This window comes from Opisthocomus hoazin, chromosome 13 (assembly GCF_030867145.1).
Source record: "Opisthocomus hoazin isolate bOpiHoa1 chromosome 13, bOpiHoa1.hap1, whole genome shotgun sequence".
Lineage (NCBI taxonomy): Eukaryota > Metazoa > Chordata > Aves > Opisthocomiformes > Opisthocomidae > Opisthocomus > Opisthocomus hoazin.
In genome coordinates this window covers 25,880,777-25,897,267 of record NC_134426.1, presented here as the reverse complement: position 1 = coordinate 25,897,267, position 16,491 = coordinate 25,880,777, and the positions used below count along the sequence as shown (strand labels likewise).

The 16,491-nt window shown below is 39.8% G+C and overlaps 1 protein-coding gene across 4 annotated transcripts in view; it reads right to left on the bottom strand.

Annotated features, from left to right (window-relative positions):
- Positions 1–1,715: 1,715 nt before the first annotated feature.
- MPHOSPH9 (M-phase phosphoprotein 9) overlaps positions 1,716–16,491 on the bottom strand; it is a 33,381-nt gene continuing 18,605 nt past the window's right edge. Inside the window, exons 13-24 of one of the 4 annotated variants that reach the window (XM_075434302.1) lie at positions 15,525–15,740; positions 12,728–12,775; positions 12,290–12,354; positions 10,406–10,507; positions 8,746–8,883; positions 7,860–8,035; positions 6,922–7,086; positions 6,475–6,595; positions 5,544–5,647; positions 4,523–4,734; positions 3,977–4,045; positions 1,716–2,681 (exon numbers count right to left, since the gene is read on the bottom strand). In XM_075434302.1, coding sequence (XP_075290417.1) covers positions 2,580–2,681; positions 3,977–4,045; positions 4,523–4,734; positions 5,544–5,647; positions 6,475–6,595; positions 6,922–7,086; positions 7,860–8,035; positions 8,746–8,883; positions 10,406–10,507; positions 12,290–12,354; positions 12,728–12,775; positions 15,525–15,740 — 1,518 coding nt within the window. In that variant the 3' untranslated portion in view covers positions 1,716–2,579. Of the gene's footprint in view, positions 2,682–3,976; positions 4,046–4,522; positions 4,735–5,543; positions 5,648–5,713; positions 6,375–6,474; positions 6,596–6,921; positions 7,087–7,859; positions 8,036–8,745; positions 8,884–10,405; positions 10,508–12,289; positions 12,355–12,727; positions 12,776–15,524; positions 15,741–16,491 lie in introns of those variants that run through there. The other 3 variants (XM_075434303.1, XR_012765401.1, XM_075434304.1) reach the window with 3 other exon arrangements.

The window sequence follows — 16,491 nt, the reverse complement described above, 5'->3', positions numbered from 1 at the left end:
CAGCAAGCTCCGGGCTGCGCTACAGCTCCTGGCAGAGACAAAATTCCCTGTGGAAGGCAGATTATAGCACAGCTATCAGTGGTACAGTGTCACTTTGTATTTATTATTTTCTTCTTAGAGATGTGGACAAATAGAAATTTCATTTTGCTACGGTTAAGTCCCCAAGCTGAAGGAGCTGTCATGTTTATTATCATAGCGAAAACTGCGCAAGGGCAGCGCGAGACAGGACAAAGCCTGGGGCTCTGAGCAGAACCTGGTAGATCCGGAAGGGCGATAAATGCCTGCGTAGCCCAGAGGTGCCAGGTGGAAGGACAGGAGAGGAAGATCATTAAAGTCCTCCTTGGAGGAAGCATAAGCTTCTGCTTCTCTGGAAGTCCTTAGTTGTTGCCAAAAACAGAACAAGGCAATTTGCTCATGTTAAGGGGAAGAATTTTAAAAGCGATTACAAAAACCCAGGGTCCAGCAAAGCACATAGCGAGCACAGGCACGTTTTCCTCAGTAAACACAAGCTTCGCCTGCCCCACTTTCTGATGCTTCGGGGTCCGATTTTGAGAAGCACTGAGCATTCCGGCCTCCCGCTGATTTAATCTGGAACTGCAGATCCTCTGCCCCGCTGCAGAACCAGGCCAAAGGCACCGTTCTGAACCGGTCACCCGAAGCCAGGCTTGCTTTGAAAAGGTTGTCCTGGAAGTTTACCAAGAGCAACGCTTACATTTCCCTCCTCGCCCCCATTCAGCGTTATAATAGAACAGAAATAGCCCAAAGAGGAGGAGGACTTTTGATTAAAAAATAAATTCTGACTCACAATTCAGTTTTTGGATGTAATAAAAGAGTGCATGAATATGAACAGCAGCAGGAAGAACGGAGCAGAGATAAAGGGGGGCTGTGAGGGAAGGCAGGGAAACGGCTGAGCTGATTTACCTACTCGTTTCTAACGCCTGTCAGGAAAAGGCTGTTTGGTTGCGCTGTCGTGCTGATAAAAGAAAACAAGACCATTACCGGACCCAAGTGAAATTTTCCAGCGATGGATTCCTTGGAAAAATCCTGCTGCTTGTTACTGCTGAAAGGCACTTTTAAGTTGTACCTGTTAGTAACTTAAAATGGTACGAAAAAATTCTTCAGCTAAACAGCAGAGCTGCACAAGGAAGTCAAGATTCTTTTCTCCTCCCTCAACCCCTTCCAAGTAAAAATCAGAAGTAAGACTATGGAATACTACCAAAAATGTGCATCTGTTCACGGATCTGGAAGTATATTTGAGCAGGTTATCTCCAAGCATTCGGACCAAATTGCTACATCTTAGAGTAAAGGGGACAATGAGTAACCAGTGACCAACCCCGTCGACCTCTCCCCAGCTCTGCTCTTGCACTAAAAGAACCCGACCAGGCAGAAGGGGCTGCGAACCCCACCATTTTTGCAAAAGACTGTGCAGGGGTAGGACAGCCCTTCATCAACTATCTTGAAACACAGTACTCTAATTTTAGAATCAGCCCTTCAGAAGCTTCCTTTATGACAGCTATTCTGGCCGTATAATCACATCATTGGTGGCTAAACATCTTGAACTAGGACCGAATTTGCAACACACAATGTGATTAAAACCTGCATTATCGCTGATGTAATATCCCAGAACCTATTATTGCTCTTGGGCAGGAGGAAAGAATCTAATTAAACATTTATTTAATATTAAAATACAAACTAAAATATCAACATTGGACAGCAATTCAGCAATATGCCAACTAGCAAATATGTATTTTTCACCACGAAAAATGCATGATGTTCACCAATACAGCTGGGATTTGGTTTGGAAACGTACGCTGGCAGGGCACACAATCCAGAAACTTCAGTTAAGTGGTCAGAGTCCTGGGGTGTCAGCTGGAGTCGAGCTGCTCACTGGGAGACGGGATGGCCGCTGTCGGTCTCGTGAATCCCGGCACGCGCGGTATCAAAACATCACTCACTGTTGGGACACACCAAGTAATTTAGAGCAGTGTTTTCCTAACGAAGCCAGCGGCCAACAGAAGTAGCAAAACAGACCAGTTTGCAGCCAGCCAGCCATGACGAAAGTATTGCTCACAGTTTTGTCACAATGAAAAATATCCGTGTCATATGGTTTTAATGAAAAGGATTTACCATATAACAGCAGTTATCTTCACAGGTAACTCATGTTGCTTTTTGCATTAAAGTTCAAAATTTCCTCTTGGCTAATATTTACATCATACCATAAATATTTATAAAATGGTGAGGAAAATGAAGTGCAAAAGGATAACACTATCATTTTCTGAAAACAAGCTGCCTTTTAGTTTCTTATTCTTATTATAAATTGAATATTGCTATTTAAAAATAATATTTCTAAAAATATTACATTACAGGATAAACATTGATTTCTCAAGTGTAACAAAAATATGTTTAAAATAGAGGTTGCTGTTTAAAGTACAAAATATTGCTGTTTGTAAAGGGTAACATGGCTGTAAAACTACTATTGAGGGTTTATAAAAATACAAAATAATTTGCATTTACTGAGTGCATAATTACATAGTAGTGCAAAAAAAAAAAAAAGCATATTTGCATTCACAAGAGAATTGTCAATGATTTGCAGAGGTACGTAAAACGTGAAATCTTTTCAGAATCATGCGTATTGACCCCAAATCCCTGTTAATCCTGTCCAAGCGATCTTCCAGAGCTTCCTAAAATAAAGTTAAAGAAAGGAAAAAAAAAAAAAGTACTTAATAACATACAACAACATCCAATGATCCTTCTACAATGAAGAAACTACTATTATTCCTATATTCTAGGAATATATATTTATATATATGAATATATATATAATATCTATTCTATATTATTCCTATATAAACTGGAGCCAGACCTACAAACTTCTCAAAATATTTTTATGTATGTGTGTGTATTTGTGGGTTGTTGGCTTTTTTTTTTTTTTTTAAACTGTTTCAGGCACTTTTGTTTTTTCCATGTGACTTCTGAAACTCCCCGAGATAAATTTGACAAGAATTAGGACACGCTGATAATTAGGGAAACACATTTAGGAAACAGCGGGCCACTGCAGTGAGTGGCAGCATTGATTTAGTGGAATGCACTTTTACTTTCAAATTGATTAATTGATACAATTACAAATTGTAATTGTTTACAATTTAGCAAATGCTGACCTTGTAGGCTTCGCAGAAACCTCCAAAACACAACTTTGCAACGCTTGTTTTTATTAGAAGAGTCTGCAGAACTTTCCCAGGAAGGCGCTCTCCTGTATTCCACCTACACTACTTCTTTTTGCCTTCTTATTTTCTCCTTTATACATTCAAGTAGACAAAACCCAACCAGCCAACCCCAACCCTAAACTTTGCACTTTCTCCTACAGCCAAACATCCTTCCTGCAGCGGCAGGGATCTATTTCACAGTCACTGCATTTTCTTCATGTATTGCTTTTACCAACCTCTCAGTGTTATCACAAGAACAGGCTGTTCTTGCAGTAACTTGGAAAAATGGAGCCCATGTACAAAAAATAGAAGAAATAAACAGTCATGCAGAATACACACCATGTAGTGTGTATATATACGTGTACACACACATACTTTATATGTGTATATATACACACACACTCACAAAATAGAAAAGTTGTCAGTTTGTGGCAGGGTAGCAGGAAATCAGGTGTCTGCAGGGCTAAGTAAGCTTTTCTGAATCACCTGCATACATATTGGATTATCCAGACTTACACCTTTTACATGGCAATTCAGATTATGTTTATAATTAACTTGCAGTAACTTCCCAATTATCTTCTAATGCAGTAAAGTCTAGAGAACATCCTTCACAGAGTCAAAATTCAGCCACCTTCAGGAACAATTCTCAGTGGTATGGAAAAATTCCCACAGTAATGGCGCTTATTATATAGCGAAACTGCCATCTACACTATATATTCTTAAATTGTGGAAGAGCAACTCAAGAGAACAGTCACATGCAGCAGCTTTTTCACCTGATTTAATCTTGTTTGCAAGGTCATTCTTCCACCGGAACAAGGTATTCGACTCAATGCAGCCTCAATCTAATAACAGAAAATACTTCAGCTGTAAATTAAAGTTTCAAGAGCCGAAATAAGCCTTCTTAACTAATCTTACAGAACGAGAGGCGAGGTGTAGAGATCACAGATACATTTCCAGTCTCGTTCTTCAACACTAACTTACGTTACCATTATACTGTGCCATACACAACTGACAGCAAAGTTAACATTCGTAAGCAGACCCTCTCCGGGATCATTTTGAAGAGGGCACTCTCAGTTGCCAGAATAACGTTCCTTGTTTGAAAGGCTGATTTAAAGTGACTCTCCGTTAATGAAGTTAGGGACAGAAGAGGGCTGGAGCGCGGGAAGCAAGCAGGGAGTGGTAATGGCACATTCCTGGGATGAACGCTAGCAATTGTGCGAGAATTTCAGCCATGCCTTGCACAGGTGTACGGCGACATCCCTCACCTCTCACACAACAACTATGTTTCATCACAACTTTAAAACAAAAATAATATTTGCCTGTTGCTTTTCTTGAGTCAGCTCATCAAAAAGCCTCTCTGTTTCAGTCAGAGTCTTCATCCTTGCAGCATATTGGAAGTCCCCCTCAGAAGGTGATGGCACTGGCTCATATTTTTGTGCTATGCTCCCCTCGTCCCACACTGTCGCTTTCTTCTTTCCAGTGTTGATGGATTCAGCACAAGAGCTGTGTCCAACACCTGAATGCTGCCTTCCTGTCAACAAAATTGGGGTCTTTTTATTTGGTTTTGAATTGTCTGAAATTTTTACGTGGACAGAAAAAGAAACTAACAAGAAGAAAAGCAGTGTGACCCTGGAGGTATACAAACTGAGGACAGCGACCAGCAAAGCTGCATTAGCTTGCCTTAAGCAAACTTCTCCGAAGAATGCAAAACATTTGTATGGGTCATCTTTCAAAGGATCTTCCTAACACAGCATAGTTTTTGGTTACCAACAGATCACTGTACTGTGCTAATTAAGAATTACTTTTACTAGTACAACATTTCTAAATACCACCATGTAGACCAGCTGTCATGAAAACACTCGTCTAAATACATGCATTAACAAAAACAAAAGCAGAAAATTGTGACAAGAACTAGAAAAGTGAGAAAAGATTTCGTTCAATCAATCATTTAAAGTATGAAACAACTGGCTTTACTACAGTTGCTTTTTGCTATCTGCAATGTTTAGCAATAGAATTTTATTAGTATGACTACGTACATCTTAAACAGACCCTACTGAGCTATACATTGTATAACTGAGTTAAGCATAGGAAAACGTATTGCCCTTCTTTCTCAATTTAATTATTTTTGTTGTCCCCTTGTGTTTGTGCACACACACATATACATAAAAATAAAATACTGTATGAATGGTATTTCTCTGTCTATAGGAATAAGACAAGATGTGGAGGATTTTTAAAAGTTGGACTTCACAAAGTGTCAGTTTTCTATTTAAGCAGCTGTTACCAATGTAGAAGAAATTACAATAAAATAAAGAACAATTTTCCCCAGCTTTGACAGATTACCTTCTACATCATCTAGTGAGAGAAACTGGAGCCTTTTTCTTGGATTATTGTGCTGTAAAGAAGATGAAGGACCAGCTTCCAGGTCATCTAGAAGTATATCAAATCTACAGAACAACACAACAATTACTTGCTAGAAATTATGGCTCAACCAATACACAATTTCCTACATTTTCACATTTTGGTTAAATAAACAAATTGTTTATAAAACAATTTCTATCTCACAGGTACCACAACTCTTCTGATTACCGGTAGTAGTACCATGCCCTGATATACTCCTACTCGCACACTCCAAAACACCTCATTCGTGCAGCTTGCTTTCAGAAGCAGGCCAAGCTGTCACTCCCAAACACGCTGAGCTCCAACGCTGTCATCCTCAAGAACCATCAAAGTGGTGCTACACATTTCTTCTTCCTCGTGCACATGTCCTACTCTTTGATCTCGCAGCTAAGTATGTTCTCTGAAACTCTACAAGCCTTGCCAAGCAAAGATCTCTATAGAAACCATAGTATCTAGTCCAGTTAGCAGAAAGTTAAGTTTATGTATTTTTAACGTGCTTGTAAGTACCATGACAAGGAGGCAGGTACCACTTTCAACTTTTATTTATATTTCCTGATAAGCAGCATGTGGATCTGGACTTACTCCACAGAACATTTCTTCTGTAACTTCTTTGTCACTGATCAGTGCTGTGTCAAGAGTAAACCCAACATCTGATCTTGGTGAATGCCCATCTTCCTCATCTTGGTGAAATCATTCTAGGTATTTCTTGCAAGGTTTTAAAAAGTAAAACTTGGCTTTATATTCTGAAATCTTCACGTGACTTATTTTCTAGAGCTTTTAATGAACAAGAAATAGCAAGACAATATTAAGCCCACATAAACATGCTGCTGCTATAATAACGATCAGAACACAATTGTATTCATAGAACTCATACCTTGTCACCGTGTTTTCATTTTTGCTAAGCAAATGGCTAAACCCAGGAGAGAGGTTTTCTTTCGGAGATCGTTTTGGGCTGTATGTCACAGACACTGGTGCCAACATTATCTCTCTTCTTGCTGCAGAAGACAAAGTACTTTTAGCTATCTAAAACTTCTCCCAAAGCTGTATCTCCCACTCACGCGATCGGATGCTTACATCTTAAAAGAATGGTTCTCAAAGCTGTCTACATCTTTAAATTAGATGAAAAGTGCATCGCAACATAGAAAAAGGAAAAGTTAGAACTCTCACATTTTCTATGATCATAGACAAGCTTTTTTCCCCCAGACTATCCGTTAGAATAATGCAGAAATCCTAGCTTTATTTTTCTTTCTTCTAGAGCAGCCTTTCATTATTTGCTTCTATTTTTTGAGTAGCACAAACTCAACTTCAGAAAAGCACTTACTTGGAGTATTTGATTTCCTGTTTGAAGGAGGAAGGGACGATGACCTCTGGCCACAAGGAGAGCTGTACCGTTTCGGTCTGTGTTGGTCTTTACCTTTCTCTGGGGATCGGTTAGCAACTAAAGAAGTTTCAACGAACCCAACAGTTTGTCGTCGATTTGATGTTTCTAATTTAAAGGAAAAAGATAAAAATATTAATCAATCTTTTTCAATACAAGAACTCACAAATATTCTCCGGTACTCAGCTTCTGAGTCTGCCTCACATCAACATATTTGTGCCATTTTGCTCAAGTCTCGCTTCATGCTCATCATATGCACAAGACAGATAGTTTAACTCATGAGAAAGGATGCTTTGAAGCACATGTGGGAGAAATGATGCTAAGTAACACTGATTTAATGAAGAGACAGTGGAAGGCAGGAAAAAAAAGCACCTTTTGGGAAAGAGGGTTGGAGTACCGATCTGAACCAAGAATATAAGCATTTAAAAAAGACTCAAATGTTCTCTAATTACATGACTTTCTAAATCAATGTCATTAGAACAGCTCAACGCAGACCTACAGTGCACATGCCAGCTTTCTTAATAACATTCTGATACAACGCCATGAGAACAAAACTAAAATGGATGTACAGCCACCAGAGCGTTGTTAGGACTCCATCAACTGTTTATAAATACTGAGATATTCTTAGAAAAAGGACATTAACTACCCTCTAGCTTGAGACCTAACAGCAACCTTTGCATTCCCTCTGTTTTAAACAAAGCCACTTAGCTGTATCATTTTTAATTTTCTTAGGCAAACTCCAGAAGTTTGCATGCTAAAACTGTTTTTATCCCATCACTTAAGTCTGATGGACTTCAATGCTGAGAATAACAAAACCAAAAGACACGCAAACAAATAAAAGCCAGCAAAGACAAGTTCAGGAATATAAAAATAAAAGTTACTAGCTGATGTGTCTTCTTTTTCTGTCTGTGTACCCCAATCTTTAAATGCTTTTCCTTCTTGCAGTTCTTTAAAGGCTTTTATAATTGGTGCTTCTGACATCTCGTTTTCTTTCTTTTCTATCGTGTTTATTGAAGAGTCTTCTTGTGAGGAGTCTTTTTCAGGAGGAGAATGGCGCCTTAAAGAATGTGAGGCGGTGGAGTGAAAAAAAGGATCAAGTTTTTTTTACTTTATTTCATATATCCAAAAACTAGCTGAATAAAGAAAAAACAGGACAAATTTAGTTTGAGATTTACAGTCATCAAACCAAGAATTTTAAGGGTGCTTTTTAATTTCAGCCAGGAACCTTAGAGGACTGTTACAGCCAATTCAAAAATCTAAAGCTGAACAGCGCGAGTGCAATTTCATGACTTGACATGTTCTTAGAACTAAATATGTCCTGACAGAGGCTTTAGAAACTTCCGAGTAAGGCGGCAAACTACTAAATTACACCCTAAATTACACCTGAAGCTTCACAGTGGTGGAATGCTGCAGCCAACTGCTACAGCTCACATCCAGTACAACAGAGCACACCGTGTCCCAGCTCAGAGCAGAACTGGACACAAACACGAGAGCACAAAGACAGTGGCACAAGATGCAGCTGAAGCTTTCTGATATTTCGAGGAAAGTACTGCTTCAGGGCAGCTGCTGCTTGCTTCATACCAGGTTAGTGAAGGAAGAAGGTCGCTTTGTTTTTAAGGAATTGTATAGCATCTACAACATTGAGAAATTTTTTTAGAACTCTAACAAGTACAAAATCTAGAAATATAGATCAGGTCAACTGTATAAAACTATTTTTAGAAGTGTTCAACTTTACATCACAGTGGATACTGAAGGAAACCAACTCACCTAGAAGGAATATAGGTTTCCTCCAATCTGTTATCTTTGGGGCTTTCCTGGACTTCCAAAGGCTGGCCAGTGAAGATGGAATACTCCGCTCCTGGTATCAACCACTTTCGCCTGCTGACATCAGAAGTTGACAACTTGCTGCGGGAACAAAAATCTTCAACGTTATGACAGGCTTTGGAATTTTCTCTTTTTTTAATTTATGAGGAAAAAAAAAAAGAAAATCCAGCTATTTATCCTAGTTAAACAGAAACAGTAACAACAACTGGTTTTTAAAACATGTTTGTAAAGTTAATTTTTTTTTTTTAATCACATGTTGAGGTTTCAGTCTAAATTACACAATATGCTCAGAATGCAGAACTCCACAAAGACCTTCTTGTAATTTAATGCTGCTTACTCAGACCGAGGTTTGGGTACCAAGTAGTTCTCAGCTACCTAAACAAAAACATTTTGGTGTGGATTACTCTAATAGTTCAGAGCATCTGACCCCAGCTTTCCTTTTGACACTGCTTATAAGAAAAATAAAAAAAAAAAGAACCAAAAAAACCCAAACAAGAAGTAGTCACCGCTGATGACCTCAAACCGATAAATTAACTAATAAGCATCAATGAGTATGTTATCTTGAAATATCAAAAGAAAAATGTGATCTTTATACAGAGGAAAGTATATGATAATTAGGAAAAAAGGGTTCTTGTGTATACCAGCTATGAACTGTAACTACTATTCTGTAAATCTATCCTGCTGTGCATTCAACTGGAATGAGGATTTCCTTGAGCCTTCGAGATTTCTCAAGCACAGATTAACTTCCAAATCCATACTGGCTCTGACATCCTCCTCCTCCCTGATAAACATGGTCTGCCATATTCAGCTCTTCCTTTTTTCTGTTCATTGTTGAGGGGTCTTGTTCATAAATATTAAAATAGCTCTAAACAGAAATCTGTCCCGGTAATGTATTAATATGTAAATTACTTGCATCTTCATAATCATGAAAAAAATCAGATCGGTCTCAAAATACTACTGTTCAATATATACAAATGGACATCCACAAAACATCTTACATTATCATTTTGTGCTTTACAGCATCAGTGCTGAACTGGGAGAGACACCCAAGAAGCCGTAACTAAGAAATAAAAACAAGGGACATACAAAGCTTCTCAGGCCTTCAAAACACAAAAGCAGCAAACCAGAACACAGGCCGACTTTAATTTCCTTAACATAAATTCACAGTTCACACTAGAGTATGCATTCTAATTGAACTCCAACTCTACTCTTAGGGTACCTGCACAAACTATATTTACAAACATACGATGTTGTTATCAGCCTTTCAAATCAATGACACACAGAAAACCTCTAACGTCCAGTTGGACTATTAGATTTTATTCCCAAGATTTTTGCTGAGCATGGGGATCCCTATTCAGCTGAGCAACTGAGACCTATCAAACACTCATTTGGGAAGACTAGAGTCTGCCAAGTCACAGATATATCACCCAATTTATTTGTTTGTTTTTAATAATCTCTTGGCATGTGAAGTCTCTGGATTATGTCACGTATTTAATCCAGTTTAGCCTATAGACTGACATCTTTATTCATTTTTAGCCAAAACACATTAAAAAGTATTCTAAAACACATGACCTGTTTCCACATTGTTGCAATACTCGCTTACTTGGTACAAGAGGTTCTTAAATGACCTTCAGTAATATGGCGAAGTTTCAACGTATTTTCATGTTCTACCTGCTTGAGCTGAGCTTCAAGTTTTGAAATTGTCCTAATGGGAAAGCAGCAAAGATGCATTATAAGATGATTTCAAAGACATAAAAGAGATATCACATTTCTTAGAGTTTTCTCATACTTGTTCAGATATCCTGGCTGAAGCTGAAGAACAAGAGTAACGACAACATTTTTATCTATCTAAATATATATATAAATATGTATTTGAATGCAAAGATAACAAGTTAAGTAATCTAGCTAGAAAGACAGGACCAGGAGATATTGCTGTGGCTCAAAGCATTCAACTCAGAGCGGCTGGGGAAAACAAAACAAGAACATTTTTCCTCCTTGAAATGATGTATTTATAGAAATGCCTCCCTGACGCTGGCTTTAATGAGTGGCTCCTTCTCCTGTGCGTCATTCAGGAAACTCCACCGATCTCCTGCTCAGGCTCTTCACACGATTTTCCTCTCTCCCACGTACTGCAGCCCCCATTTTCAGTGAACCAGCCCTTAGTGATGCAACACAATCTTAGGCATTCCCCACTTGGGGGAAAGAAATAGAGCGGTCTGGAGCAGGATATAAAAATGTCCTTTTTCCACTACAATCTCCCCAGTATGGAATGGTCCCTAGCTAGCTGCATCAAGAATCAGGCAGGAAAACAGAAGCACCAATAACTGACTGAACTTCCTTCACACTATCTCCATATTTTCAACATTCCCAATAAAAATTGAAGACAGAGTGGTTTTGGCTTCCTTCTATTCCCTTCTTCAATTCTTCCTATTCATTCTTACTATTTTTCTTGAAAAATCGGGTGATCTGAGCAGCAAAGAAAAGGACTGAGACATTTCCCAGGGACCACATTTGCTATTTTTCTGGGTTTGGCTAAAGACTATGCACAAGTTAATGCTTGGTGGCAATGACATTTGGAATTAATTTTGAGGTGAAGCTTGTAGCGACATTTCTCAAAGCATCATCAAAAACCACGCATAAAAAAAACCAAACCAAAAACCACCACACCTTCCTAACAGTCTGGGTTTCAGCTGCTCATATAAAAACCTAGAAGAAAATTATGACAGCACACACCCACAAGAGAAGCTCAAACGGAGAGAGATAATGTGAACAGTTCTAAAATGCCTGCCCCAGAGCCCTCTTGGATGTCCTCTCCTCCACCTCTCTAGATTTCCTGAGCAGGTGCGCTCTTTAACGCCATTGACAAGGAGGGGCTGAGAAATCCCAGACCAGAGGGTATGTTTGTAACTCTAAACCCCTTGATGGTCACACATGGTTTGCCTAGGGCCTACACAGAAAGTATAAAGCTCAATGGATTTCTGTTCTCCCAACCAAAAAGTAGATCCAGGTAGCATGAGGAACATCCACAGGAGATACTATTCCTGCTCTATACATGGAAGACCTTTCTGTCCTTTATTCATGCTTAGGAGCCATAATCTTGAACAGCAAACTCCTGTCAGCATCCTCGCTCCTGAAACCAGAATAGACACTGGTTAACTGAAGATGGGAGCTCCTGAGGAGACAACTGCAAGTAAAAGCTTGAGCAGCGGCCTGGCTGGGCTAGCTGAGTGACAACCATCAGAAAGGAAGCAATTAATGACATCCCACTGCAAGACATGTTCGAGGAAGTAGAAAAAAAATCCCATATATCCTAAAATAATAAGATTTTTTTACAATGTGTACAAAGTAACATAAAGCAACATGAAAAGCTTTGTAAGATGTAGTTAAAATTGCAAGTTGTACATCCTTCAAAACCCAGGAGTAAATGTTTAGGCCATAGCCTGTATTTCATACTGTTAAAATAGTAGTAAGACAGTTTTGCATTTACCTTTTCAGATCAGAAATCTGCGTGTTTGCATCAAGTAATTTGTTTTCAGTTGCATTTAATGTATCCTACAAGTACACAAGCAAAAAAAGTGAAAAGCCTAGAAGCTACAGAAGTGTATTAAAAGAAATATGAGTAACTCTGTATCAGTCTTTAAAACAATATATTCAATATGCCTTCCTGTTTGAAAGGGAGGTCATTACGTTTCTTTGGCTTTGACTTTGCAGTATTTTTACTGTCTATGACTGGAAAATGACACATTCTAAACTCCCTCCCTTTCCCGGGCTCTGAAGATGTAGTAAGAAGCCATCAGTTAAAATAAATACGGATCTTTTGGGGTGATCCTTTTTCAAAATACTAAAGTTAATTCCATGGCAAATGATCACATATTTTGCATGTTTGTTTTTGTTTTTTTTTTTTAATTGACTAGCACATACTTACCTTTACTCTTTCATGTTCTTTTCCAAGGGACTCGTATTCTCCTAAAAGCTAAAGTAAAACAATAAAAAAAAAAAAAGAGAACACACAAACCCACACTCAGACTATGTATCATAGAATCATAGAAAGTTTTGGGTCGGAAGGGACCCCTAGAGGTCATCTAGTCCAATCCCCCCGCAGCGAGCAGGGACACCGCTAACTAGATCAGGTTGCTCAGAGCCCTGTCCGACCTGGTCTTGAATGTTTCCAGGGATGGGGCCTCCACTGCCTCTCTGGGCAACCCGTTCCAGTGTTTCACCACCCTCATTGTAAAGAATTTCTTCCTTATATCCAGCCTAAACCTACCCTGTTTTAGTTTAAAACCATTACCCCTTGTCCTGTCACTGCTGTCTCTACTAAAAAGATTGTCCCCATCTTTCCTATAGGTTCCCTTTAAGTACTGAAAGGCTGCAATCAGGTCTCCCCACAGCCTTCTCTTCTCCAGGCTGAACAAGCCCAGCTCCCTCAGCCTGTCCTCACAGGAGAGGTGCTCCAGCCCTCGGATCATTTTTGTAGCCCTCCTTTGGACCTGCTCCAACAGTTCCATGTCCTTCTTGTGCTGAGGGCTCCAGAGCTGAACGCAGGACTCCAGGTGAGGTCTCACCAGAGCAGAGCAGAAGGGCAGAATCACCTCTCTCGACCTGCTGGCCACGCTTCTCCTGATGCGGCCCAGGACATGGTTGGCCCTCTGGGCTGCCAGCGCACATTGCCGGCTCACGTCCAGCCTTTCGTCTATCAGTACCCCCAAGTCCCTCTCAGCAGAGCTGCTCTCGATCCTTTCATCCCCCAGCCTGTATTGATAGCGGGGATTACCCCGACCCAGGTGTAGGACCTTGCACTTGGCCGTGTTGAACCTCATGAGGTTCACACAGGCCCACCTCTCCAGCTTGTCCAGGTCCCTCTGGATGGCATCCCGTCCTTCTGGTGTCTCGACCGTACCACTCAGCTTGGTGTCATCTGCAAACTTGCTGAGGGTACACTCGATGTCGCTGTCCATGTCATTGATAAATATATTGAACAGCACCGGTCCCAGTACAGACCCCTGAGGGACTCCACTCATCACTGGTCTCCATCTGGACATTGAGCCGTTGACCACTACCCTTTGGCTGAGACCATCCAACCAATTCCTTATCCACCGAACAGTCCACCCATCAAATCCATGGGTCCCCAATTTAGAGAGAAGGATGTTGTGGGGGATCGTGTCAAAGGCTTTACAAAAATCCAGATAGATGACATCCATAGGTTTTCCCTTGTCCACCCTTGTTGTTACACCATCATAGAAAGCCACTAGGTTGGTGAGGCAGGACTTGCCCTTGGTGAAGCCATGCTGGCTGTCTCGAATCACCTCCCTGGCCTCCATGTGCCTTAGCATATCTTCTAGGAGGATCTGTTCCATGATCTTCCCAGGCACAGAGGTGAGGCTGACAGGTCGGTAGTTCCCAGGGTCTTCCTTTTTACCCTTTTTGAAAAGGGGCACAATGTTTCCCTTTTTCCAGTCACTGGGAACTTCCCCTGACTGCCATGACTTTTCAAATATCATGGAGAGTGGCTTGGCAACTACATCAGCCAGTTCCCTCGGGACTCTGGGATGCATCTCATCAGGTCCCATGGACTTCTGTACATTTAGGTTCTGCAGGAGGTCCCGAACCTGGTCTTCACTTACAGCTGGAGGGATTTTACCCTCCTGGTCTCCTTCATGCCATTCATCGACTTGGGAGGGGTGAGGAGAGAGGTTGCCAGTGAAGACTGAGGCAAAAAAGTTGTTGAATACCTCAGCTTTCTCCTCATCTGCTGTTGCCAGTTTGCCGGTCTCGCTCATGAGCGGGGGTACGCTTTCTTTGACCATCTTTTTTCAGCTGACATACCTGTAGAAGCCCTTCTTGTTATTTTTCACATCCCTTGCCAAGTTCAGCTCCATGTACAATGAACAGTTTGTTCATTGCTGTAAAAATTATCTAAAATTGCTTGTCTAACAAAGGCAGAAGCACTACAGGGGATACAGTGTACTTCAATATTATTTGTTAAGTTCTAGCATCTTCTAATTGGAACAAAAAGTTATAGACAGGACAAGAGAAGACAGAGCTACTTACACAACATATTTCTAATTTTCATATTATTCACCTCCAAAGAAACTGAAGGACCTGAACAAACCAGTAAAAATTCCTCACTGACTTTAAATCTGACTTTGTGTTTTGAAATTTTAGTTGTAAAAAAGGAGTTAAAGCATGAAGTAACTTTTCCAGCTATTACCCCTTTTGCCAGAACAAATCCATTTAAACATTCCATGAAGCTATTACTGAAGAATCAGAGAAGTAACTATTTTGATTCCGCCTGAAATCATACACAAAATTAACAGCTTTAGCAAGTTGTGACGACTTACGAAAAAAATTCAGTCCATTCCCACTAAGCTTGAGAGGAAAAAAAACCCAACATGTTCCAAAATAACTTCCTATAATACAACGAAAAATAAAAATTAACTAATAGCGTACAAAGTAATAAAATACCTGAGGCGGACTATGACAAGTGTTATCACATCAAGTACACAGTTGCTGCATTAAATACCTGTTTTTAAAAATCTGTTAGGTCCACTGTGTTACCCAACCCCTAGCCTACGAAGCAGCCAGCTGAATAATTCTGTGCTCTTAGCTGTCCATGAAGACTTCCCAACGATAAACTCCGAGTAGTTTTCCACAACCCAGGCCTTGCTGTGTTCATAGCAAGCTGCGCAGCTGTGAACACCATTGCCCATTTTCTCACTTACATTTTGAAACATTTTATTTTCTTCCTTTAGCCTTGTATTTTTATTATCAGATAACTTGTAAGCCTTTTCAAATGCTTCCTCCAGATCTTTAAGCCTCGATTTTAGTCGACTGATAGTGTTATCCTTCTCTTTATTATTTGTGCGCATTTCTTCAATACGCTCTTGCAAAACTTTGGAAGTATTGCTGACTGCATAAAAGCGTTCTCTCCAATCTGCCTGTAGGAGGAAAAAACCCACATTCATTATAATGCTTACCTAGCAGACTTATTTTAGTACAAACCATAATCTAAAAGTTATCTGCACAGAAAACAAGAGTACTTCTGTACATGAACTAAACAAGAGTTTTGCTCCTTTCTGTGATGTATAAAGAATGAAAACGAAGACTAAAAACCCAAAAGATGTATTTATTTTATAGGATTTAAAATATCTAGGGGTTAGGCCTCTAATCCCAGCTGATTGTCTTGCTTCCCAGCACAGAAAAACGTCTAAAAGAGGTGGAATGAATAAGTCTCTCCAGGTGTCTAACTTTTCATGACAGAGTGTCCTGTTCTTTGACCAATAAACGCAGCTATATGATCATAAGCAAACTGGTCTGACCTAGCCAGAAAGACTGCATAAATGCACTTAGAAAGAAAATATTTGTGCCCTGGTGCAGATGAGATTTGCTTTTATTACAGCTTTAATGAGAAATCAAAGAGAAGGTAACTGAAATAAAATTATTTTTTAAAAAAATCCAACGAGAGACATCATAAACACTTCACAATATTTCACTCAAACTGTGATCCCTGATGACCTGGAAAGGATGTTCATAAGCAAAAGCGACGACAATTCAAGTAGAGAGTTGTAAGGCACTCAAGACAGGAAAGTCATCAGTGTAACATATTGGCCAATGTCACATATTAAGGAGAAAAGTTGAAAATAGAAATATGGAAACACAGATCAACAATAATGAACAGGTGCACTCCCT